Consider the following 25,446-nt stretch of genomic DNA (forward strand, 5'->3'; position numbering starts at 1 on the left):
AATCCCGAACTTGTATATATATGACACATTTACCCTTCGTCAAAATTCTGTCGATGAAAATCATTTAAAATCTGTCTATATGAACGCCAGAAAGCAAACAGTGTTGACATGGTACCAACGTGACTTACGTGAAATGAAAACTACGTCGTTTTTGCTGAAAGAAATAAACTTTAAACAAATTGAGTGGGGGATACCTCCTGGATTTTCTTTTCGACATCCCAAACGAAAGTCAAGTCCATGGCTAACCGTTCGGTAAAAGAAATAAATTTTAAAAAAATCGAAAGTCCAATGTATCTGTATTATGTGCGCATTGGGTCTTTAGTATTCTTCATTTATGAATTCTTAAATATTTTTTATTTTATTTTGAAACAATATTCCAACGTCTAAAATTGACTGTGCCCTCATGCAAGCACAATAGTGAGTCTATAAAGCGGCTTCCTTCCCTAATGGAAAATCTCCCCTTCACCGTCGACGAGATGGTGCAGATCAAGATCCTCCACCGCTACGATATCTCGCCGCCGGGGAACTCAGTCCCGACAGCCGCTGCCCCTCTCACCTTCCTCGACATCCCGTGGCTTCTTTGTTGCCCCATGCAACGCCTCTTCTTCTACAACTTCCCTCAGTCCCCTCCCTCCTTCGCTCAGACCACCCTCCCGATCCTTGTCCGCTCTCTCTCCCTCTGTCTCCGCCGCTTCTTCCCCTTCGCCGCCAGCCTCGTCCTCCCTCTGGCGCCGCCCTAGAAGCCCTACATCCTGTACTCCGATGGCAACCCCTATCCTTGACCGTTGCCGAGTCCGCCGCCGACTTCGCCGAGCTTGTCAGCAACAAGGCACGCAACGCCACGCTAATCCACCCTATGGTGCCTCCCCTACCGCCGCCACATGAATCCGACGGCGCACGTGTGGGGCCCCTTATGGCGATTCAGGTCAGTCGGTGATGGTTTGGTTCTCACGTGATCGTGTTCGTATTTACTTGTTTTTAGTTCTCATTATTTGGTATTCGTATCAATATCAAGTGAGCGGATCAAATTTTTCTTTTTGAAAGTTGTGTTTGGAATATTTGTGAATTCAGTATAATAATGCTATGCTATAACTTGAGCTCATCTGGCAACAACATATGTTTTCTTATTGCAACACAAAGTTAATGCCATTGGATGTTGGATGTTAGAAAACAAAGATACAACGCAAGCGAGAAAGTTATATCATACGGACATAAATATAAAGTGGATATTGGGTTTAAGAGTAATTTGAGTCTCTATAACATGTAAAAAGATAAAAAGAAAATGAAAGAGGAGTAACTATATGAAGAGAGTCCAAGGTTTAAAGCAGGATCTCATCGTTTAGATTTAATACATATCACTTGAAGTATAGATTAAGCATTATGTTGATGTGCGCAAACTAACATTAAAACGCCGTGTCATATATGAGATTTTCAGTAGAAATTATACTTAGAGATGAAACTGCGGTACTATTCCAAATTTGTAGCAATTAAATGAGGTACTTCGTTTGGCTTAAAAAGAAATGATACTGTGAAATGAGAAGCTGAGAACGAGTGACATATTTTATGAGAACCGGCATAGATTATGATAAAGATTTCATTGACAAATATCTCTAGAGCACTCGTGATTTCTAATACATTGTCTTCCTCGATTATGTGCAATCAATATGCAAGGGTGATAACAAACATCGAACTCAAAATACCAGTTTAAACTCGAAACTTATCGTGGATTTTGTTGGATAATGATTTAGGTGACTCTGTTACCAAACAAGGGCATCAGCATTGGGGTCCAATTCCTCCACGCAGTGGCAGATGGGAGGTCCTTCAATCACTTCATGAAATCGTGGACGTCCATTCACAGGTCCGGAGGGGACCCATCTTGCGTTGAGTCGGACGACTTGAGTCCTTTCCATGACAGAGAGTGATCAAAGACCCGAATGGGCACGAGTCCATATTGTTGAAAGACTGGTGGAGTTGTGTGAGCCCGAGCCCGAGCGGAGGTCTTCTCGCCGTAGCGGACAAGTTGAGAGCAACGTTTGTCCTTCGAAAAGCTCACATCGATGGGCTAAAAGCGCAGATCTTGAGCCAACTTTAAAACAACGACCTTGACTCGGAGTCGGATCCAACCCACCTGTCCACATTCGCGGCGACTAATGCATTCATATGGGTATACATCAACAAATCAAAAGACGAAGAACACCAGCATCACGAGGAATCGTCGTCATCAGATAGCGGCGACAACAAACTTTGTTATTTCAACTTCGTTGCAGATTGCAGGGACCGACTCGAATACTAGATACCCTCGATATACTTTGGGAATTGCCTGAACGCATGTTTTCTCTCGGAGAAGAGAAATACACTCTCGGACAAAAGTGAAATTTCACATGCCGCGAGGGCTATAGGGAGGAAAGTCAAGGAAGTAGGGATGGGTGGAGCATTGAGAGCCGTGGAGAGATGGTTAAGGGACTTTAGAATAGCTAACGATGGGGACTTAGTGACGGTGGCCAGGTCGTCGAGACATAAGGTGTGCGACACGGACTTTGGGTGGGGGAGTCCGAGGAAGAGCCACGTGGTGCACATCGATGTATCGAGGGTGATCTCTCTCACAGAAAGCAGGGATGGGGATGGTGGTGTGAAGGTTGGGTTGGCAATGACTAGGGTTGGCTTGGAGAAGTTCATTTCTTTATTTGAAAAGGGATTGAAATCATTTATGCCACTTTAATATACATCAGTTCATGTAATGCCATGTCAATTTCAATTCAGTCCTTATAGATGGCGTGTTACAACATTGGTCTTTGTACCTTAGTTTATTCACAAATGTAAGGACTTCCTATCAATTTTTGAGCACAAAATTTGCGAGAATCTCTAGAACTCATCATCGGGCCAAAATGATACAAAGAAAAATGACACGAATAGTAACTTTGGTCCAATATGCAACGATGTCTCTAAACTTTAAGGGTGTTTAATGTGATCTCTAAATTTTTAATTTATTCAGTATAATCCTTGAATTTCTAACGTTTTCATATAGTCTAGAGATTATATTAAACATTTGCTAATAGTTCAGGGATCACATTAAACAAATTAAAAGTGTAAAGACCACATATCACGTTGGACCAAAGTTTAGGGATCATATTATACAAATTTAAAGTTCAGAACGACATTACACATTGAACAAAGACCTTGTGCTGTTATCCATTAAATAAATATTTGATGGAGAGTTGCACATATTTTGCTAAATTAGAGTGAAAAATGAGTAAGGATGTCGGCCCCAGTTCCCCAAATTAGTGGTATGCATTGAATATAAATTCCTCAAAACAAGGCAAAAGAAAGATAAGCATCAACTACTAGGGAGAACTTGTAGAATTATAAATCACACAAAAAAATCTTTCCAACTTGCTATAGTCGTTTTCTAATGGAAAAATTATGTCAGAAGTGCTATATCTTTCGTGCGACGCACACTTCCGTACCAAAATTTTTCAATTGATCATTTGTGTGCAACGCAGGTGGAAAAACGATCATTGAAGTGTTTTTGGTGACAAATTCCAACAATTCATCCTACGTTGGTTTTTTTTAAATGAAATCTTTATTCATACATGGCTTTCTTAACAAAAATTGAAATCCAACCTAGACAAAGGATAAGATAACCTAGGAAGCACGAACACTCTCCGGGGGCCTCCGTGTCATGTCAGACATGTCGGACACCAACACTCGTCGGACACTCTTTTTTTTATTATTTATTTATTTATTTATGGATTAGAATCAAATTAATTTGAATGCAATAATCATAAAAATGATAATTTATCATGAATATATAAAAATATAAATTTAATATACAACGTGTCCTAACGTGTCGGAATTCTCATTTTTTGATAAATAACGTGTCGGCGTGTCGTGTCGCGTGTCGCGTGTCGGTGGCGATGCTACTTAGAAGATAACCATGGCAAATTTAACAAAAAACGACACAGCTTCATTTGAGGAAATGTTGATGTACTGCTTAATCTCCCGGCAAGCCATAAATGCTTCCATGGCGTGGACATAGACATGTTGCTGTAGCTGCTCTTTAAAAGAACAGAGCAAAAGGACCTAATGCTTCTACAAAATCAAGAACGATATAAATCAACACTGTTAAACTGTATTCGAAAAGAATTTAGTTGCGACCATCACTTGCATGAAATTCTTTCTGACAGTTTGATACATAGATTGGTCCAATTCTGAGCAAAGTAAGAAAGAGCAAAAGAAAAAACATAGAAACGAGAAAAAGAAGATACACAGCTAGAGAAAGAGAAGAAATTCAGCGTAGGCTCCACAACCCAAAACGACTAATGCATCTCCAAATTCTAATGGGGTTTGACAATTTTTTTACTGGCTTCTCATCGCCACAACCACGACTAGAGTAAATATCTTCACCGAAGTCCCTCTTTCGTGCGCCATCTTCAGGTGCACTTAGTTCGGCTTTGGAAATGGGTTTCGTGGCTCTAAAGATCCTTAGGGTGCATTTGATTCGATTTTTAGGTTAGGCCTTTGAGGAAATGTAAAGCACTTTAGGTGAAAAACTTAAAAATTCATTAGGAAGCAATTTTTGACTTAAATATCGTTTGGAAAAAATTACACTTGTAAAAAACTTTTGTTTTTTTTTAAAAAAAAAAGCTCAAACCTTTGCTGTCGGGGCCGGCTAGCCGCTAGTGACATTACGTAATGCGAGGAGCATCTATAGAATTATGAAAGTTTAGCGATGGCAAAGTTGGAAGGAAAAAATGTATTAGCATTCCATAAGTGTTGAAAGCCCAAAACTCTTCCAAATCTGCTTTGAGCTAAAGGCCTTTAGAGAGCTTTAGGAAAACAATTGCATTTTCCAAATGGCACTTGCATTTGCCTGGGTCTTTATAACTTTAAAGAGCGTTGGCAAAGTGTGCCAAACACAATGTCGGCAGCATTATTGAAAAGCCATCTCTATGGATTGATGATTTTTTTTCTTCCCATCTGCACCTCAATAAATTATTTAAATTTTAGTTCTATCCTCACATTATACACCATTCTCTCTCTCCTCCACTGTGCTCCAGTGAGCCAAATCAGACTGCCTATGAACCAAATCTGACACCGACTGAGCTCTCGCGACCTTGGCGAGACGTCGCTAGGGTTGCACAACCCCAAGACCGCCACCCAAGATCGACATTTGCAAATTTGGCTCGTCGGCGTCCAGCCGTCATAAATAGATTTTCTTTTTAATTATTTATTCTTTTAAAATATATAACTAAAGGCCTTTATGAGTCCATTTTTTTCCAAACAACATTTAGATAAAAGTTGATTTTCATTGCACTTTTCAATTACACCTTACCAAATACCGTTTGCATTTCGAAAAAACTATTTAACCTTAAAGTCTTTACATTTCCCAAAAGAATTTCCAAATACCAAACCAAATGGAGCCACAATTTCAAGAGCCATTTTCAACTCCCTAGTTAAATATTCCTTTTGACAGTTGGAACTTTTCAAAAGCGGAGTAGCCATAAGAAGATAATACCTACAAATTGTACTACATTCATAATTTAATGTCAAATTAAAGGCAAATCATCCACACTCTTATTAAGAATGAATAGGGTCTCACAATTCAAAATCCTAATCGTTTGACTAATTCCTAGGATTTACGCATGATAATGTGTTCACAAACTATATAACCAGATTTCTAGCTCATGTTATTGGGTTCATATGGAGAGGTTGACTTCTTTATTTAAACAAGGATTGAAATCAAGGCTCGTAGCTTCGAACCTTTTTCCCTTTCCCCGTTTTCTCCTGCGTGAGAGTCTTTAACACATATCAAAAGATCAGTAGTCCTGTCCACCCAAATCAATCGTTGCACGCCAAGTTTTACAAATTCTCTTGTTCCTTTCCTATTTAATGGAACTGCACCTTAAATACCTCCTTTGCTTTGCGTAATATTCTCAAATGCTAGCGACAATTGTATCACAATGAATATTCACATGTGTGTATCTTGTACTATACAACAGCATTTGGGCCTCTTAAGGTCACTCCAACAAAAGTGACTTTCTGAGTCAAGATAATTTACCTCTTAAAGTCAACTTTTTGCCTCCAAAAGCTTTGAAGGCAGATGCATGGATGACTACGGGTACTGCCATCCCTAAATCTATCTAGAGGTGAATTCGAAAGTCTTTTGCCTCGACAGAAATCACACTATGATGCACCGAGGGCTGGACTTGTAGAGTAATATAATTGGTTTTTTTTAGCTCATCGAGATTGGGCCCGTCAACGCGGACTTGCGACACCATGATTGACACCTTTTCTTCACCCACTTTCGCGACCTCCCTTCTCAAAGTCTCGCCTCTTTTTTTGAATCCCACTGGCTTTTGGGTGAAAAGCAACGTGTATTTATATATATAATACCTGTAAGAAGCCAACGCAAAGCTAAGCCCTCACTTTTCCCTGTGTCAGGCCACAGCACAGCAAGCTCGCAGAGAAACGAACTCATGGGAAAGCGAGATCTTGAGACGGATATAGAGAAGGGGGTTTTGTTTTGGAGCACATGATTTGATTACGTTTGTTGGCGGTTTGCATCTGCAAATTATTCACTTTTAAGCTTAGCAATTTGACGTGTTGTGCTTTTTTTGCTCTTAGGATACTTTGGATTAGTTCGAAATCGCAAGTCCACCCTTGACGTCGAGACCCTCCCAGAAAAGCGCCCAAGTTCTTTTGATTGATTGAAAACGCTCCATTGTTAGATAAAAACAAAAGGGTCGTTTAGACTTCGAGACCATTTTTCAAGATTGGATCATTTCATTGTCCTTCCATAGGGTTTACCTCAGCTGCTAGCCTTAGCGATTAAATCAAAAGGCACTTTGGTAAGAACAGAAGGAGCAAAGTAAACACGATACACTTTACATTCAGTACCAGTTGAGAAATCCAGAGTTCCAACCAGGTTCAGGTGGGATGATGGTGGTGGTGTTTCATATGATACGAGATGATAATGTTCTTGATGGAATCTAATAGGTATATGGTCATGCTTTGTCATATACTCGGAAGAGAATATTTAAAGAATGACATTAGTTGGAAAGAGAGAATATTGTTGTCTTTTATATCGATTTGGTTGGAGGTTTCTGAGATGCCCCTATTAGATTTGGAAGCTTGCTATTTTTCAATTGTTCCCACAGTACCAGTCCTTTGAGTAAATGCATGCTTGAACGACCACCCCATGTGACATTATTTTCTAAAATATGAATGTCATCGAATTGTCATGCATTCCCAGGAAATTCTGTTAATTTTGCAGCAAGTGGTGCCAGGTTTTGTGGATTATCAAGTTAGGGTCACATGATACAAGTTTGTCCAAGGAATTTTTGTTCCTTTCGATGTAATTAAAGGAATGAGGCGTCATTTTAGAGATTTTTTTTATAATGAAAAAGGTTGGATGGTGACAACTGACTTAATAATTCTCTTGACATTACCGCAAGAGTTCTACGTCCATTTCGAAATGCTTTATTTGAGTCATGGTTATTGAAATCCATTGACAGCACTCTTTCGGGAATGGCAATTCGTCGTCGCAGCTCCTCAAAGTTGCAAGCATCATGGCTCTCTTTTTTGAAATATATTTTCTTGTGTAAGCAAGTTTGAAGCACTTGGCTATGGTCACTTGCGTCACTTGCCTATGGTCACTTGCATTAGAGATCCATGTTATGTTTAGGGTCATCTCTAAGAGTGGAAATGGCGAGAGAAAGAATCAGAAAAGAAAAGTAAAATCAGACAACCTCACGTCAGGATTCGGAAATGGGTGCAACATCCACTATATTTGACTTTTAACACGTAATGAATTTTTAAATTAAGGAAATCACACTCGATAAATATAGATATTAACAACTCCAAAAAGAAGTTGAGAGAATATTTTAGGACATGTAATAGAAATGTGAAATCAATGATACAATATGATAAGAATTCATAGCTCGAGGTCGACACCCGAACGCGAAAAGCCACTCTAGGAAGTCTGGAATTGAGTCGCAATGGTGCTGGGCTCGCAACAGGAAAATTGAAAAGCAAGACACTTTTTGTGGAAGAAAGAAAAGAGAGAGCAAAGGGAGGCGAAGAAAGGGACGCACCAGAAGGTGCCAAATCCCCAGACAGCTTTCCTCTCTCCTCTCCTTGTCTGTCTTCCTCTCTCTCCCTCTCTCCAACGAATCTCTTCTCCTCTTCTGTTTGTCCACGCATGGCAGGGGGACCCCCCCTCCTCAGTCCCGTCCTTCACCCACTCCTCTTCCCCTTCCTTTCCTTACCATTTTCCGTCTGAAAATAATTCATCAAACGGCAGTGAAAGAGACGTTTATCTCGTACATAAGGGCCCATATAGATATAATGAAACTTTTGTTCCTCATCACACGTTGCCTCTTGAACCGGAGATAAAAGGACTGTTCCTACATCGCTCTGTCTTCGTTCTTGCACTTCCCACAACGTCCATATCACACCGTGTCTGTCCCTCCAAAACCCTTCTACTCATTTGGAACATAGAGTCCCTCTCTTTCTCACTTCTCAGTTCTACAGACACGCACCTTGCCGATCGTATTGCATTCCGTATCATACTACCTCCCCTCGGTCAACACCTCTAATCATCGCACCCCCAGAAAGTTTTCACCCTTTTCCATCCCCTGAAAAGAGAGAGAGATGCCTCGACCCACCATCGCTTTCGCATTGTGGCTCCTTCTCTGTACGCTGCTGTGCGCGTTCCGGCGCTCCATGGCCGGTCTCCTGGCCGAGACGGTGCCCGGCCGCGACCAGCCCTACACTGTCCCGGCCTTCCCGTCCCAGGGCGACACCCAAATCTGCAAGCTCGACCTCTCCGCCGAGCTCTTCGGCGGCGTCAGCCAGGCCTGCGGCCGCAACCTCGACCGGGGCCGCTGCTGCCCCGTCCTCGCCGCGTGGCTCTTCGCGGCCCACGCCAGGTCGGCCCTCAAGCTCACGCCCCAGGCTTCGCCGGCTCCGGAGGGGGAGGACTCGCCGATGATGCCCGACGACTCGCAGAAGTGCGTGGACTCGCTGCAGTCGGCGCTGGAGAGCAAGAACGTGCGGCTCCCGCAGCCGAACGCGAGCTGCGACGCGGTGCTGTGCTTCTGCGGGATACGGCTCCACCAGATCGGCTCGCTCAGCTGCCCCGCCGCCTTCAACGTCTCGGCCGGGCTCCACAACGCCACTCCGACGGCCGCGGTGAGGAACCTGGAGAAGAACTGCCGCAACTCGTCCTACGCCGGTTGCACCAAGTGCCTCGGTTCCCTCCAAAAGGTACATTTCCTAATTCCTTACTGCTTTCAGTTTTTAATTTCTTGTTTACCTGCTAATAAAATTTCACGACACAAATACTTCGAGGAGCAATCATCACGCATTCAACCTAGGCTTACTTACATCTAATCTACCTAGATTATCTTGGCAACCCATGCTCTTACCTATCTTGAATTCTGCTAGCGAGGAGACATCTCACCTATACTTTATAGCAACATATCCAAAATGATCCTAATAACAAGCTGTTGTAGATGGTCTGTGACAGCGAAGTCCACTTTGGGAGGCTGATCCACCATGTTCTTTCCCCGTTTTGAAAGCAACCAAAATCAATTCTGGTAGGCCCATGAAAGTGACTCGGAGGAAGGCTCGACCTCTTCTTAACCAAATCACATGACATGTCCTTTACATCACAAACACCCAAAAGAACGAAGGTTTCTGACAATGCATTAGTTGAACATGATGCCATTAGTCGACCTTGTCATCTTCCCAAGCGAACCCATATGATTCTTGACGAACGTTGCTGTTGCTTAGAAATATGAATGAAGCTGCTAAAACGGAAACGGGTTCTTGCTGATCTCTGCAGCTCAAGGGAGGATACAAGAACGTGACGACGGACCAAGAGTCGAGCGAGCGGGCGAGGAATATGTTCGACCGGGACTGCCAGCTCATGGGGCTGACGTGGCTCCTCGCCCGCAACAAGACGGCGTACATCCCCACCGTCTCGGCGGTGCTCCGGGCCCTCATGTACAGCTCCCGCCCGCCCCACCAGTCCACGTGCAGCCCCGACCAGGAGAACATGCCGCTGGCCGTCGATTCCCTCCAGCTCGAGGAGGCCCAGTCCTCATCTCCGCCGCCCCTTCCTCCCTTCCCGCTCTTGCCCCTCCTCATGCTGGCAGCTGTCTTCGCCTAGTGGTGTCAGAGCTGGACTTCCCCCCTTAGGTGGGGCCATGTTGGGTCACGTGAAGGCAGAGGACGAAAACGGGCCGAACGGGGTGTCGTTTTGAGGTCTATTTGTCTAATTTTTTCTTCGTCGGCCCGCTGTAAATTTTTCAGCTCGTTTTCAGGCGTCCCTTATTTTTAGGACATTAGAGATGTGGTACGAGGGCTGGTCACTTCACTTGTCATGGACGGAAAAAGAGAAGAGCACGCATTTGCATTCTTTGCCACAACAAAATGCGACAGATGATTCGCGTTGGAATCACATCGAATCACACGGTCGGCGCGGTCCCATCGTGACCCGAGAACAGTTTGTCGAGGGACCATCGAAGGATGCAAAAAGCTTCTCGTACAGGCTCGCGTCCTCGTGACTTTCGACTACTGCACTTTTTGGAGCGCAAGATCTCTCCATTATTCCAAGTTTTTCCATGTCAAGGAGGGGGAGGTTAGTATGCATGCTGAATGATGAACTGCTCGCATTGCATTTGCATCGTTTTTCCATCAGTTACATCATTCGACACAAATGTAATCCGTCCTCAATAGACATACCTCCGGACTTTTTTTATCGGGTGCTTTATAAGAAAATGGGCGACGTATACCTGTTCGTATCTCGCACCATTTAATTTCCATCCTGTATATTGCGAACGGACACTTTTAGCCTTTCCGGCGTTGGAAAGCGCAAAAAGGGTGGTTATCTTGGGAATGTTCCGGCAAACGAGCGATTTATGCCTAGGAATGCGAATGGTTTGATTCCTTCCTAGCCAGAAAATTACAAGTGAAAGCTGGAAAGAGGCCACCGTCTCCGAGGCCGAGCACGTTGGTCGCGTATAATTCCACGACAAGAGTAAAAAACCAACCTTCTCAGCTCGAGATTGAGGCCAGAAAGGTCATAACAATAATTGCACATTCAATTAGTACAAAGGAAAGAAGATTATATACAAAACGCCATAAGAACTGCTAAGGACTCCGAGATTAGGAGATCGCATGCGACAATAAGATTAAAAATTTCTTGTGTATCCAAATCTATTCAGAGCAATAAGAAGGCATCGTTGAACCGTCGATTCCTAATACGGTTGCCACTACGAATGCGACATTGCTCGTGTTCTGATTTCAATCGAAGTCCAAAATGAGTCTACTTGAATATTGTAAAGATAGTCTCCTCATTTCTGTTTCTAGTTTCTGAAACAACAGAAAGTTATCTACACAGGCTTAAGGCGACGTGCCTTGACGCTTGATTGATTATTCAGTGCCGTCACGGGATCGCTAAGTAAAAACTAGAAAAATTCACGGGGCAGTGTAGAACTCGATAAAGGCCGTGTGAAGGACACGAGGATAGACGCGATATGCACAATCATACCAGACGAGAAAACAACTTCCGCAGGATGGTGTTTTTCTCAAAGAGAACTACACGGCTCATAAAGCCTCCTTTTTTATGGTACTAAAACAATGGAATGGTATGGATGGTCGTTCGTTGCTTATGCACACATGCTGTACGAAATACATTATGAGACTTGTAATCGAGAACCGAAGTTCGATTGAATGCACGGGAACTGATCTGATGGCTAACCGCATTGTACTTTGTCATATGAATACTTGTCATAATGCAGAACATAGCTCCTACAGGCAGTTCCCCAAGATCAATTTCACCAGCCTTTGCCTATGAGCCACAACCAATCGAGCGTCACTCTCGCAGATATGCCCCCAAAGAAACAACACAGTCCAACGTCATGTTTGATTAATCAGCCCGGTGGGGACTCATGTAGAAGATAGTATTTGTCATTCAGTGAAAATTCTTGGTGTGATCCGGATCTTCCTCCTCAGATGGAAGCCACTGGATTGGCCATGCTATTATATGAAATGAACTGAAGAATGTTGGACATGTGTTAAGTACGATGGTCTATGATATTGGTTGTAAATATGAGCTTATGGTATGGACATGAGTGTCACTTCAATTGCGGTATTCATGCTTCTATTTGCCTATGGTTTCTTACAGTGCAAAGAAGATTAATCCAAAATGCCATAAGAACCGCTAAGAACTCCGTGTGTATCTGAATCTATTCAAGGCCATATAAGAAGGTACCATTGATTCATCGAATCCTAATACAATTGCCACTACAAACGCAACATTGCTTGTATTCTAGTTTTAATTTCGATGGAAGTCCAAATGAGTCTATTTGTATATCGTAATGGTATTTTCCTCACTTCTGTATCTAGTTCCTGAACAGATAGAAGGTATCTACAGGGGTTTAAGGCGACGTGCCTCCGTGCTTGACTGATTATCCCAGTGCCGTCATGAGATCACTAAGGAAAACTGAAAAATTTACAGGGCCATGTAGAACTCAGATGAAGGCCACGTAAAGTACACGTGGATAGACGCGATATGCAAAATCATACCAGGCAAGAAAACCAACTTATGCAGGGTGGTGTTTTGCCTCAAGGAGAACTGCACAATTCATAAAGACATGTTTTTTGTACTAAAACAATGGTATGGATTGAGGTTCATCACTTACGCACATAGACTGTACAAAATAAATTACGAGACGTATGATCAAGAGGCGATGTTTGAATGAATGCTCAAGAACTCATCTGATGGCTAACCACAGTGTACTTTGTCAGATGAACACTTCCCATAATGCAGAGTATAGCTCCTACGGTCAGTTCACCAAGATCAATTTCACCAGCCTTTGCCTATGAGCCACAACCAATCCAGCGTCACTCCTGCAAATACGCCCCCTAAAAGAAACAACACGAGCAGGTTTCCCAAAGCATTTTGCTCCGGACCCTACAGATCGAAATCGCAAATATAGGTTAATCCACTGATACGGCAGAGACTGAATTTTTTGATGCAGTAGCATGGCGTTTGATTACAAACCTTATAGCCTTTTGGTGCGGAAGTAAGGACACAAACAGTTAGGTAACCGTTGGATAACCCCAAGAACGATGTGAGAATTATCATCCAGCCTTGGTCCCCGTACTTAGCCGTGAAGTAAAATGAGGGAATCAGAAGGAAACGGGAGAGGATCACCGCCATGAGCCCTTTTCTTGACTCAATTTTAAGAAACTTTATGAGCGGAATGTATCTCCCTATGAGATCCCACACATTGTACATTGCGATCAGTACAAGTGCATACCTGGAGCATACCACATTAAGTTAGACAATGAAAGTGGAAGAGAGAAGTAGATAGAGAGACCACTAAATCAAAGTAACAATCCGATGAACAATGACATATGCAATAGGAAAGACAAATTAGATGTATCTACATGCATAAACTACTGGAGTACAACCAAATAGAAACTTACCATGCACCCAAACTGTGGGATCCGGTATCCTCAGATAAGAATCCCGGGAAAATAGACAGCGTCAACACATAGATCAAAAACATATCAAGAGCATAATCGATGTTCTGGATTAGCAACTCTTTGTTGCTCAAACGCTCAAGCTGCTTTGGATCCTCCTCAGCCTGCACTTACGACAAACTCATAACATTAATTCAAGGTGGGTTTTGGTTTTGATTCAGGTATAAGAGCAGACATACTTCTTGGTGAGGTAATGTTTGAACACCGCCAGCAGCAAGGTCTGCTGACACAGTTTTAGATCCCTCAGAAGCTGCCTTTGAGCGGTAGTATTTGACAATTGGTAGTTTTGGAAAGATGAAAGCATAGAGCAGAACACAGAGAAGTTCAAAAAATGAAGATATTGCAAAGAACATAACTGCACCACAAAAGTGGAGTTAAATCAGTGTTGATCATGTTTGGGAGCATATTTAAATCAATAAAATAAAGTTGCAGTGCATAACTCGAAGACAAGAGCAAAATAATTTCCAATGTCACATTAAAGTAGAAAGCAGAGTCCGCTTACCACCAGATCATCCATAACCCCTTGAAAGGATAGTAGACATGTACACATGTCCATCAATGTTTATTCCCATTAAGAGTATCGATATAAGGCTTAAAAAAATGCTTTTGGAGTTATCTAAAACCCGGTAAATTAAAGAGCAAAGCGGAGGGCAAATTATGTTGACAGAGCGTCCTAGTTCAAAATCTTGAAACAATAAATGATAAATGCAACTTGACTTGCAGATCACCATCTTAAACAAAATTTAACACCTGTAACTATGATTCATTCACCAACAGCAGAAAATGAGATTTTGATCTTTGTATCTCCTATGAAAACTTGCACTTACTAGCTCCCTTGCGCAGACCATCCTTAGAATTCTCAAATGCAGCTTTTGTAATTAACCTCAAAGCTGAAGTTAAGGCACCGGATGCAGCCAAACCAGCAAGGAAAGACTGAAAAAGATTTGGCAAAAAGAAAGACTTATGACATATCGAATGACTCAAATCCACTTATTAAGTAGCGCAGCGCCCTCCAGGAATACCTACCTGAATAAATTCAGGTCGCATAAAAGAAAGATCTCCAACCATTCCACCTTGCACGTGAGCATCTGCAACTCCAAAAGCACCGCTGATGGCGCATATTCCAATAAAAGTTCCTATCCCTCCTTTCCCAGATGTAGCTAAATCCAACTATATCATGGAATATGGATAAAGAAAACTAGGAATTAGATTCAGAGTGTTCGACCAAGCTATGAACCAATATGTGCCAGAAGACAACTTACAACTAGAACCAGAAGAGTGCTAATGAAGAAAAGAAGATATCCAAATAGATTTCGCCGTCGAGTGTTGATCTTTGCCTCATTGTATGCTAATACCGCAAGTGTTCCAAGTGCGAAAGGTTGGTAGACAAGAGTTAGAACTCTTAAGGGGTGGTATTTCTGCAAATGAAATGAAAGACAAAGTTTCATAAGCTGAATCACCATACACCTCTACATTGACAGTGTCACAACTAGACATATCCAATACATCTTTCTATTAGAGCATGCTAAGGAACCTAGTCTTTCTAAAACAAGATGCATATACTCCAAAGTCTGCAAGGAAACTGCATAATGAAAATACTAGCATCAACCTTCAAAACAGTTTAACACATCCTGTGAACAGAACCAAAGTTGGCAAGAACCAGAAGAGAGCAATTCTGATGAGCTACGAGATAGACCGTGATGTCCAGAGTACAACTTATCTAAAGGGCAGGACACCATGAAGATCACGGAGAGATTCTACCAAGGAGAACGAGCCGACAAAGTTGGCCAAGTTGCAGGATTTTGACAGAGAAAATGCTCTCACAGCTAAATCTAAAAATTTGGCCAAGTTCATCTCGATTGCAATAAAATCTGGTCTAAAGGTTAGTCATATGATGTTATAAACCAAGTTCAAAAAGGGAGTTGGGATCCATCAAATGCCTCGCCAATCATGGAAATCTTGAAGAGAAGCCATTCTAGTAGTATAACGACAAACATGTCCAGAGAAGATAGGAGCAAATACCGGAAACAAGTAGCCATAATAATCTTCTATTGTTAGCATACTATTCCATGAAAACAGGCAGCCGTTCCCCAGAAGCCAACACACGACCATCGCCGCATACTTTCCCTGGTCAATCACAGAAGAAAGCATGAGAAGCTTGTTAGACGTATACACGGATTATCTCCATTGCAAAAGGACAGCTATACAGTTTTGCAAATTCCAGAGATTTAAGTTCCCTCGAAAGAACGCTGAGTTTCGAGGTTACCTGAAAAGCGCAAGTAACTTTACAAATTGTCATGGTCACATACCTTGTTTGTTGGTGATCTATCTTCATTGACGGTACCCATTTCTCAATTCCTCCCAAACAGCTGCAACACATAATGAACAACCAACTTCATCAAGACTGTTTTTATGTAAGAGGATAATCCACAACTCCAAACGAAACAGACAACTAATCATTCACATGGAAATCGTGAGCTTGAGTGGTCTTTCAGCGTCGTCGTCATCTTCATTGCAAGGTCACTTTAGTGTTCATTCACACCGGTAGAACGAGAGCCACTTACGTGAAAGATACCCTCACATCAACATTGTTGACCCAAAAACTGTTGTCTTTACATTAAAATAGTATCAGTGACAGAAACTCAAAACCCATGTGAATGTCTCTCCTGGGAATAAACTTAAGAGAGGCGTGCCTCCATCAAAGCAATTATTAAAAACTTGAGCTCCAATAATCACTCGTCCAATCTTGCTCCCCCCAGAGTGTGAAACCACGGGCTCACACAGAGCTGGCACAAAAATTAAAAAACCAGAGAATAGAAAAGAAAGAGAGAAACCCCGTAAAGCTACTCAAATTATGCAGAATTCGAAGGGCATCAACCTATTGATGCAACAAACCTAATCGCACAACCCATAAACAAAGAGAACAAATACCCACTTGCGACCCCACAAAGGAATGATAAACAACCGGCCATATCGCGAAATCTTTCAGGCAAAAGGCAACGATCACTATGAACAACAGGTAAAGATGATGTTTTTTCACCTTGTAGAGGCTGGGGGTGTCTGGAAGTGGATAAGGGGGAGATTCCTGGGGACTTTACAAACGAATCTTGGAACCCTCGTTCTCGATCCTCTTCTTCGAGGGGCAAAAGAACAAAATAAAAGATGGCTTCACACTGGTTTGAATTGTGAAAAGGTGTGAATGCAAGAGACACCCAGAATCCGGAACAGCAGTTTCGGTTTGTCCACGGGTTTGCGGATGAATCGGCGATTCCTAGAAATATCTAAAACTTCAAACAAGTAAAGCGGCGTGGGCTTTGACTGTAACACAATATCGAATAGACTCTCTCGGATTCAGTATCCCATTTGCAAGCGATGCCGCCCCCACCACATCGCGATCTTTTTTTTTGCCTTTCTGGGCTTACTGTTCAGCGCTTGACTTTCCTAACTTCATATCTATTCATCAGCTTGCGCCCTCCGAGAATCTCTGTGTTTGGCGGCTCGAAACGTTCTTCAGATTCACCTTTCATATGCCGGGCATGTAGTTCGAGGGCATGGAAATATTAGCTTGAAATTAATCCGAGTCGACGTGTTTTCGGCGAAATTTGGATAGAGAATATTCGGATAGCAAATCTTTAATGCAGAGATGCGACAAGATCCTTCGTTCAACGAGTGCGAGCTGTGTTGGATTGGATGCATCGGGACTTTGACTTTCCACGTGCAGGGGATCCTTTTCGTGATGTCAACTTGATTTGCAGGCGATTGGCTGCTTAGCACGTGTGGATTTTCGATGATAGTCTCGTCGGGAGATAACCGCATTTTAACCAATCGTGAGACGCATGATGGCAAGATCCGGCAGTGGGTACCAAAGGCTCGTTTCTCTGGATAGAAACCGAAGGCCCATTTTAATATTGAAGTACAGAGGAACGATCCATGGATACAAGTTCATTCGTGGGCTTCTTGCACCTCACTGAGATTGCAAGAGAACTGTTAATGTGTGCGTCCACATATAATCTTAACAAAAAAATGATATTTTTCTTTTGAAATTATATAAGTCAAGACAAACAAACCCAAACTTCTGTTTAGCTTTTGGAATATCAAATCAAACTGGTCAAAGTTCAACTTCCCTTTTACACTAACACAAATTGTCATTGAATTTTGACCCAACGTATAATATGATCCCTAAACTTTTAATTAGTTCAATGTGGCTCCTATACATGTTCAACTTAGTTCCTGAATTATATAAAAATGTTCAATGTGATCTTTCCATTAATTCAAGTTTACGGATAACATTGAACATTTTCATATAGTATAAAGATTAAATTGAATATGTACCAAAAGTCTGAGGATCACATTAAATAATTTAAAAGTTCAGAGATTACATTGCACAATGAGCTAAAGTTCAATGACCATATTGAACAAAGTAAAAGTTCATGGACCACATAGCACATTGGTTTAAAGTTGAAAGATCATTTGTGTCATTTTCCCTTCCCCTTTTGCTTCTCTCCCCTGGGTTAGTGTCACAGGCCGGCAATTCCTTGACCGCGGAATAGCCCGTGCGATGCCTGGCGAGCCGAGAATACTAAGTCAACCTTCCTGCTATAATTGTTCCAAAGAATAGCGCGGTGAATAATATCCATATATCGGACCGTACCATACCCAGCTTAGCTTAGGTATCCAATCTGCGAGCAAGATACACATAACACTTTAGGCACAACAACTGGTTTCGGCCTGCCATGGTCTCATCAGGAGAGCGATATCGGCTCCCAACCAATTTATGCATGAGAAATCAACCTTGCCTTCAGAGCTCTTATATTCATTATAACCTAGAACTCCTAGCACAAATCACCCTAAAGCCACTCCCACAAACCAGTTGTATCACTCTCTCTACATCACTTACTCTTCATCCCGACACCACCAAACTCCACTTACAATGGTACGAAAGTACAGAAGAATCACGATCCGTGATGTTCCCCCCTACTCAATTCCGCAACGCCCTCATTGCGGGCTATCCTGTCGCTTCCTTGCATTTCCCAACCATCAACACCACTCCTTGGGAATTACATGAATGGTAATGCTCGCCCAACAAAACAAGTAACTCCACTCCACTGGTAGCTTCCCTCGATCAAAATTGTTCGTGCATCTTCGATCACTTGTGCTTCCTAACAAGTGTGGCACCCGAGCTTAACTGCACTCCCTTGGCAAGACCTTCTTTCGCCTACTAAGCTTCTCCTAATCTTAGCAAGCCAATGGACGGTTCTCCCCTTGTTGGAAACGTGATAGCATTCATCTTCTTGAGATTCGCCAATTGATCTAGAAACATTATCCCTATTCAATGAGTAATTTGGTTCCTCCCTATGCCCCCATTGCCATCCTTGGAGCTAAATGAGAGACGCATGTTGTTCGAGCCCTTTTAGCCCTGGCAATTCACTCTTTGCCCTCATAAGACCGGGTAGACCACGGGTTTATCCCAAATCACCTATCTACTGATGGGATCCTGCTTTGATACCATTTGTCACAAGCCGGCAATTCTTTACCACGAAATAGCCTGTGCGACGCCTGACAAGCCGAGAACACCAGGCTAGCCTTCCTTCTATAGTTATTTCAAAGAACACAACGGCGAATAACATCCACGTACAAGACACACAAACACTTTAGGCACACAAACGCATGTTGTTCGAGCCCTTTTAGCCCTGGCAATTCACTCTTTGCCCTCATAAGATCGGGTAGACCACGGGTTTATCCCAAATCACCTATCTACTGATGGGATCCTGCTTTGATACCATTTGTCACAAGCCGGCAATTCCTTACCACGAAATAGCCTGTGCGACGCCTGACAAGCCGAGAACACCAGGCTAGCCTTCCTTCTATAGTTATTTTAAAGAACACAACGGCGAATAACATCCACGTACAAGACACACAAACACTTTAGGCACAATAACTAGTTTTGGCTTGCCATGACCTCATCGGTAGAACGGCATTAGCTTTTGACCAGTTTGTGCACAAGACGCCAATCCCACCTTTAGAGCTCCCAAAGGTTTATTCATTCTAACCTAGAACTCTTAGCACAAACCACCCTTACGACACTCTCATGAACTAGTTGTATTATCACATCACTCACTCTTCATCCCAACGCCACTAAGCTCCACTCACAATGGTATAAGAATGTGCGAGAATCATGGTCCGTCACACTAGCAATTTAATTATCTCGAGGGGTTGGAAGCAAAGTATTTTACGCATAGGTTACACGCCTGGACGACGTGTCCAACTAATCACAACGTGTCTTGCCAAAATTTTCCATGTGGACTACGAAACCCTCGCTTCTGATCGGCCGAGTTTCCTCCGTTGCTGTGCGATACGACCGACCACGCCATATATCTCCTCAAGGGAGGAGAAACCGGGCTTCCACATTGCTGGGCTGGACGGGCCCAAGGGGCCGATTTCGCAAGGCCTTTGAAGGTTAGAATCGCGCCCCACTGGAACTCACCCGACCATGAAACTTCAACCAAAATTTGATAAAAGTGGCAAATTTCAATCACCAGAATATTTCAAATGGGGTGTACCAAATATTGTCCCCTTGTCTGTTTATTAATGGTCACGGAGCTGTCGAGACAAACATGAGGTCACCTCGATATTCTCTCAATGTTCAAAATCATCACAATCTCGGAATTCATAATCTAACTCAACCGAGAGAAGTCAGAAACATCCATTACATTGACATTATAATATATGCGTATACATTAATAAATCGAGGATTAATTATGAGTAGGTAAATGGAATCTGGGTATGAGTGAAAAGAATTGGGCTCGATCTTGGGCTCATAAGACAATTTAATGCAAATCATTGGACAAGGAGCCCGTCCCGTACGCCTTCAGGCGCGGTGCTCCCCCGATTTTTCTATTGACCCAAAGCCGAAAAAACAAATGAATTACTCTCGAACTTCTTCTGTTTCGTTTAAGATGAATTAAACTTTGACACCCCCTTGCTCTTTTCCAATTTACAATGACCCCCCTGTCTTTGACAGAATATCGCCTTTCGACACGCGTCCCGGAAGTTGTTGGACAGGAAAATGGGACCCAGTTATCGTGGAATGTGACGTTTCTCTGAGGCCGAATGAACTGTGCCGGTAAAATTTTTCGTTTTAAGATGACACCGAGCGCATCGAAATGCAATGTATGTTCCTATCACCAACGATGTACAAACTCATTGCAAGCAAGTACGCTTAACCACACTTTCTGACATTTTGTTTTGTTAATCACGATCGTTTCCAGCACATTAATTAAAAGTTCATGCAAAAACTAATCGTGTTTAAAAAAAAGACGGACCATCGGCAATTGTAAAACTTTCACCGCACAAAAATCATTTCGATTTACCTTACCAAAAAAAAAAATCATTTCGATCTCTTCTTTTTTACAATATGTGCCAATCTTTTTAATTGGAATTAAATCAATCTTTCTATGAATTTGAAAGCATATTATTTCAAAAAAAATTGTAAACCAAATAATTTATTTCTAAGAATAGTAAAGTGTATTTTTCAATTTTTTCTACCAGTACTTTTCACATTGGAGATTGTGTTGATTTTCCTTCCTTTCATTTCCAAAGTGCCGACACAAAGGTAATGCCTTGCATGAGCAATTCATTCATGTTTAGTTACTGAACAACTAATGTTCCGTTTTTTTAACATCAAATCTAAATATTATCATTACATCCCTTAATTTTTCTTTAGACTTTTTTGAAAGTTTATTTCTTAATAAAAGAAAATACTCAAGAATCTAAGTTTCAAAAGTACTTTGCAGTTAAAAATCAACCTAATGTGCAAGAAGACTTCACGATGCATTTTTCTTTAAATTTCAAAATTGGAAAATACCAACTTTTGTGCTAAAAGTATTCAATTACAAGGGTGTGTATATGCCCTTAGCTATTTAACACGAGTTACAAGAATGCAATAAGATCTTTCAATTTCGATACTCTACACTCGATATTTCAACTTTGAAGTTCTCATAATTTAGATTTTGTCACCATACAAACGGCTATGGTTAAGTTTACTCCACAATTATTATCGAAATAAGATTTGCCAGTGCATCAATTCACATACCATCTGTGTACAGAAGATAAACTCGTTACTCTATCCGAACAACGTAACATTACCAATTCATACATTTCAAGTTGATCATCTCTGGGACGCATTCAAAGGCCGAAAAGGGTCGTCCAATTAGGAGCACCTCCTTGGTTTAATTTTGTCCCAATCAGACTTTGCCGATCTTGTTCTCGGGGGGAGGGAAGAAAGCATAATGATGGTGTCATCTGCATGAGGGAATGGCGTGAGGAAGCATCCAATCATCGTGTATGTCCTATTTTCTTGCCTGGCATGCACACTTTGCATCTGAACCACCCCTGCCATCATCTGCTTCTTCTGGTTTCTCTTCATTTTGACTTTTGCCTTGCATGTAGAAACCACCAATCAGCTCGAGCTCACATGGCGTACATAGAAAAGCATGGTTTACTTAAATGGGGAAAAGAGGAGGTGGCAAGCATGCATTGTGAAATTTCAGCTCTTTATTAACCTTCCCTCGCCAAAAAGAAGAAGAAGATAATAACAGTAACGATAATTAAGAGACTTGACCTATGTAGGCTTTCTCTTACCTCGTTGGAAAGAGACAGAGAGTCAATAGAGACGGCGAAAACTTAAGACCCCCAAAGCACTATGGTTTACAATTGAAATAATTCAACCAATATGAAATTTGACATATAAAGTCAATATACCACGTATCCCGTGATTCTTGTTTGCCGTTTGATTATGACAAAGCATTTGGCTAAACATAACAAAGATAATTCAATCTCAACATGGGTCTTTAGATAAGATGAGATTATTGAGGAGATGAGCGGTAAAGAAAAGAAGTTCAGGTAACGAGAAGGCCAATGAAAAGCACTATGATTTTTATTTCTGACATTCATTATTTTTTTTTCTTAATCAAGATCTTCCTTAATATGTTACATCTGACTCATATGATCCTGACTTCATGGTTGATCCTCCACCTCCATTTTCACATTAGAGTGATTATGAAGATCATGTCAGAGCATTTGGTCTTGCAGTCATGAGTGTTCTTTCTATATGATGATGAGATGGATAAGGTTTAAATGTCCAAATTATTCTGTGTAATAAACAAGTCATAATGCACTAGACATTCAATTCCTAATACCACCTACTCATTACTTTTAGATGGCTGAACTAACCAAAAGCAATGACTGTAGAGTAATGCTGTGCATATATAGGGGAAGACTTATGGGAACCAAAGTCCCCTTAGCCTCCATCACTGAGAGACTGGGAAAATGCCCGATAGGACCGTTCACTATATTGACAATGAGGAGAGAGAATATATAAAGAACACGAGGAGACTGAAGAGAATATGACAAACTTAACTATATGAGATTTCGCGGCAATAATTTTGAAACCCTAGAGTTGGCACGGTTGATTAAGATATAAGGGAATTTCTAGTTCGGGAATTGCAAGTTACTTCCTCAAATTTCAATATCTAAGTGTAAAATGTTATGAGTCAAGATCGTATGTACAGTTCAAAGTCTTGAACTTAACTGGTTTATGGGGCTTGCGGGATATTTCATGTGCCTCCAAGTTGCCGGATCTCTGTGCTCATGCTACTGATTTATCAAACCGAAAAGAAAAGGCAGTCAATTACCTTAGTTATTGAACTATTAGAAAAATGTAATTCTCCTTACTTTCAAACTTCCTAATTATCTGACCAAAAAAAAAAACGTCCTAATTAATTCGATCTGTTGTGAGGAGTGCATATAGCTATCATCTCTCCTCAAATGAAATCTCAACAACGTTTCTCTTTGATTCCATCATTTTTCACCTCACTTCCTCTTCAGAATCTCAGGTTGTTAATCTTTTGCTCAATCCCACTTTCAATGCATACCTAAACATGCCATTATGGAAAAACCCATGATGCTCACCGAGTCAAATACTGCCCTAACTAGTTTGTGTCTCACTTAAGTTAAATTGGGTTTGGGGGTTTCATTTCAACTCCAAACCTCCACGCCATTGCCTCTTTCTTTTTCTTTTCAATGCTTGACTAAGTCAAGGACCAAATCTTTATCCCAACCTAGCAATCACAAAGACATTAAACGCCAACATCATCATCAATTGCGAATCGGTCCCACCGCCCCTAGGCATGAGTCGCCATCACCCTACAAAGTTCATCATTGTAGTATATGTTTTGCGCTTTATTTAATCCGGTCCCCCATGAACCCAAAAAAGAAAAGGTCAAAGGGAATATTGTGTTTTTTTGCCCCTCGGAAAACCCATATTTCTCAAGGCTTTCTTTTGGAGAAAACAAAGATAAAGTGGATAAAAGGGACTAATCTGCCATGTGAGTTTGGTCAGGCACTAAAGCCAATGGTCAAAGAAGTTGAATGGATCGGTGAGTGATTTTCAAAAGTTAGGTGCACGAAAAGTTGATTAAACGAAGTAGAACCGTTTTCTCACTTAACCCAAACACGTTACTCACACAAACAAAACGACCACCAAATGATTGTCTTGTTTCACTTTTTGAGTGGGACCCCCCTCGTTTCTTTGTATTCCCATTTTACACCCCAAAAGAGAGAGAGAGAGAGAGGAAAAGGAAAAGAAAAAGATTGCTTAGGGGGGAAAAAGGGATTATTTAGAAGGTTCTTTTGCGGTCCTTGTTGTTTGGTCCATCTTGCTTCGTTAAAGCAGAGGGGATCATTGTGTTCTATACAGCCACATGCCCCTCGAGCCATGATGTTAATCAAGTTCTGCTTGCAAATGTGATGATTAAACATAAGTATGAATGTCCTCTTTTTTTCCTCCTCTTTCCTTTTACTTTTTTAAGGTAAGAAAGATGGATAAAGATGTGATGAAGGTAATGCATGTCCAACTTTGTGAATCTGTCTATCTACCACAGCACTGAAGATCAAGAAAAACAGCAAGTGGGGTTGAGGTTAATGCGAGAATTCATTGCGCATTCGTTGATTTCATTGATGTTTGTTTTCTTCGCTTGATTTTGTTGCCTAACTTTCATTTATGGAAATACGATCCTTCTTTAAACTTGTATGTCACAAAAGAAAAATGTATGAGCAGGATCCCTCAATGAAGTTGGTGAAAAGTTGGGTGGCTAGGGTTTTCGAAGACTCTGGTATCTATTCACTGTAATTGGATAACGATGAGCTTCAGAGATTACATCTTGATTTCTATGCTTTCGCTAACATGGCAAAGAACACATTACTTTTCGACTATAAGAAAAGGAAACAAGGAAATTCTTGGTGCAGTAGATTTTACTTGGAAGAAAATTTTCACTTGCGTGATTATATAAATGGCAGGGTTTTTCCGCTGGTTAGAAGCAAAGAAAGGTCCTATGAGGCTACGAGCTCAGCCTTCACGTGCCCAGAAAGCGCACAGAGAAATATGAAAATGCCCTTCTTTTGGCCCTCAACGATGAATCCCATACACACATGCCAAACACTCTCGGATACGAAAATCTTACTCTAAAGTTATAAAATGACAAGGGCCCTTGAAAATTTGACTTCTCTGACAAAACGATCAGTATCTAGGTAAACACCACGTAGTAACTGCTAAAAACACCACAAAACTTTCATTTTCATAAGGTGCCGAGCCCATCGTTTTACTAATGTCGTCTTCCACATTGACTTCGCTCTTTGATCAAATCCACGTAAAAAAACCTCAATCTCTGTACTTAGCTTCGCGCCTAGGGTTTAATGCACAGACACAAGCGAGCACAGACTAAAATTCACCCATGCATGCAAGTGCTGTACGCAGAATTTGTCGTATCGATAGTTTTGGCTTGCTTGGAAGGACGAGAGCTTCTCGCTCGGTGCAAGGACATTAAACGATAA

The 25,446-nt window shown here is 41.6% G+C and overlaps 1 protein-coding gene and 2 pseudogenes across 2 annotated transcripts; 2 read left to right on the forward strand and 1 right to left on the reverse strand.

Moving 5' to 3' along the window:
• Window positions 1-473: 473 nt before the first annotated feature.
• LOC115680003 (coumaroyl-CoA:anthocyanidin 3-O-glucoside-6''-O-coumaroyltransferase 1-like) lies at window positions 474-2,810 on the forward strand (annotated as a pseudogene).
• Window positions 2,811-8,347: 5,537 nt separating this feature from the next.
• Window positions 8,348-10,808, forward strand: LOC115679857 (uncharacterized GPI-anchored protein At4g28100-like; annotated as a pseudogene).
• A 1,731-nt stretch (window positions 10,809-12,539) lies between these two features.
• LOC115680042 (equilibrative nucleotide transporter 3-like) lies at window positions 12,540-17,098 on the reverse strand. 2 transcript variants are annotated; one of them, XM_056315273.1, is made up of 11 exons: window positions 16,598-17,098; window positions 16,022-16,160; window positions 15,867-15,926; window positions 15,580-15,684; window positions 14,820-14,975; window positions 14,584-14,727; window positions 14,385-14,490; window positions 13,737-13,912; window positions 13,501-13,661; window positions 13,073-13,331; window positions 12,540-12,982 (listed from the first exon to the last, which is right to left on the reverse strand). In XM_056315273.1, the coding sequence occupies exons 3-11, from the start codon at window positions 15,903-15,905 to the stop codon at window positions 12,875-12,877; spliced, it is 1,254 nt and encodes a 417-aa protein (XP_056171248.1). In that variant the 5' UTR covers window positions 15,906-15,926; window positions 16,022-16,160; window positions 16,598-17,098; the 3' UTR covers window positions 12,540-12,874. The 2 variants fall into 2 exon arrangements, with proteins under 2 accessions (XP_056171248.1, XP_056171247.1); XM_056315272.1 differs by lacking the exon at window positions 16,022-16,160.
• Window positions 17,099-25,446: the final 8,348 nt, after the last annotated feature.

The sequence above is a fragment of the Syzygium oleosum genome, unplaced genomic scaffold (genome assembly GCF_021117445.2).
Source record: "Syzygium oleosum isolate NSW1041296 unplaced genomic scaffold, Sole_v2.1 Sole_v2.10, whole genome shotgun sequence".
NCBI classification, from domain to species: Eukaryota; Viridiplantae; Streptophyta; class Magnoliopsida; order Myrtales; family Myrtaceae; genus Syzygium; species Syzygium oleosum.

Excerpts from the sequence above, each read along its gene's own strand:
- LOC115680042 (XM_056315272.1), bottom strand. The coding sequence starts at position 15,905 with ATGGGTACCGTCAATGAAGATAGATCACCAACAAACAAG. Across the intron at positions 15,685-15,866 it reads ATAGATCACCAACAAACAAG|GGAAAGTATGCGGCGATGGT; the intron begins GTATGTGACCAT and ends GTGATTGACCAG. Across the intron at positions 13,332-13,500 it reads TCCCACAGTTTGGGTGCATG|GTATGCACTTGTACTGATCG; the intron begins GTAAGTTTCTAT and ends GGTATGCTCCAG.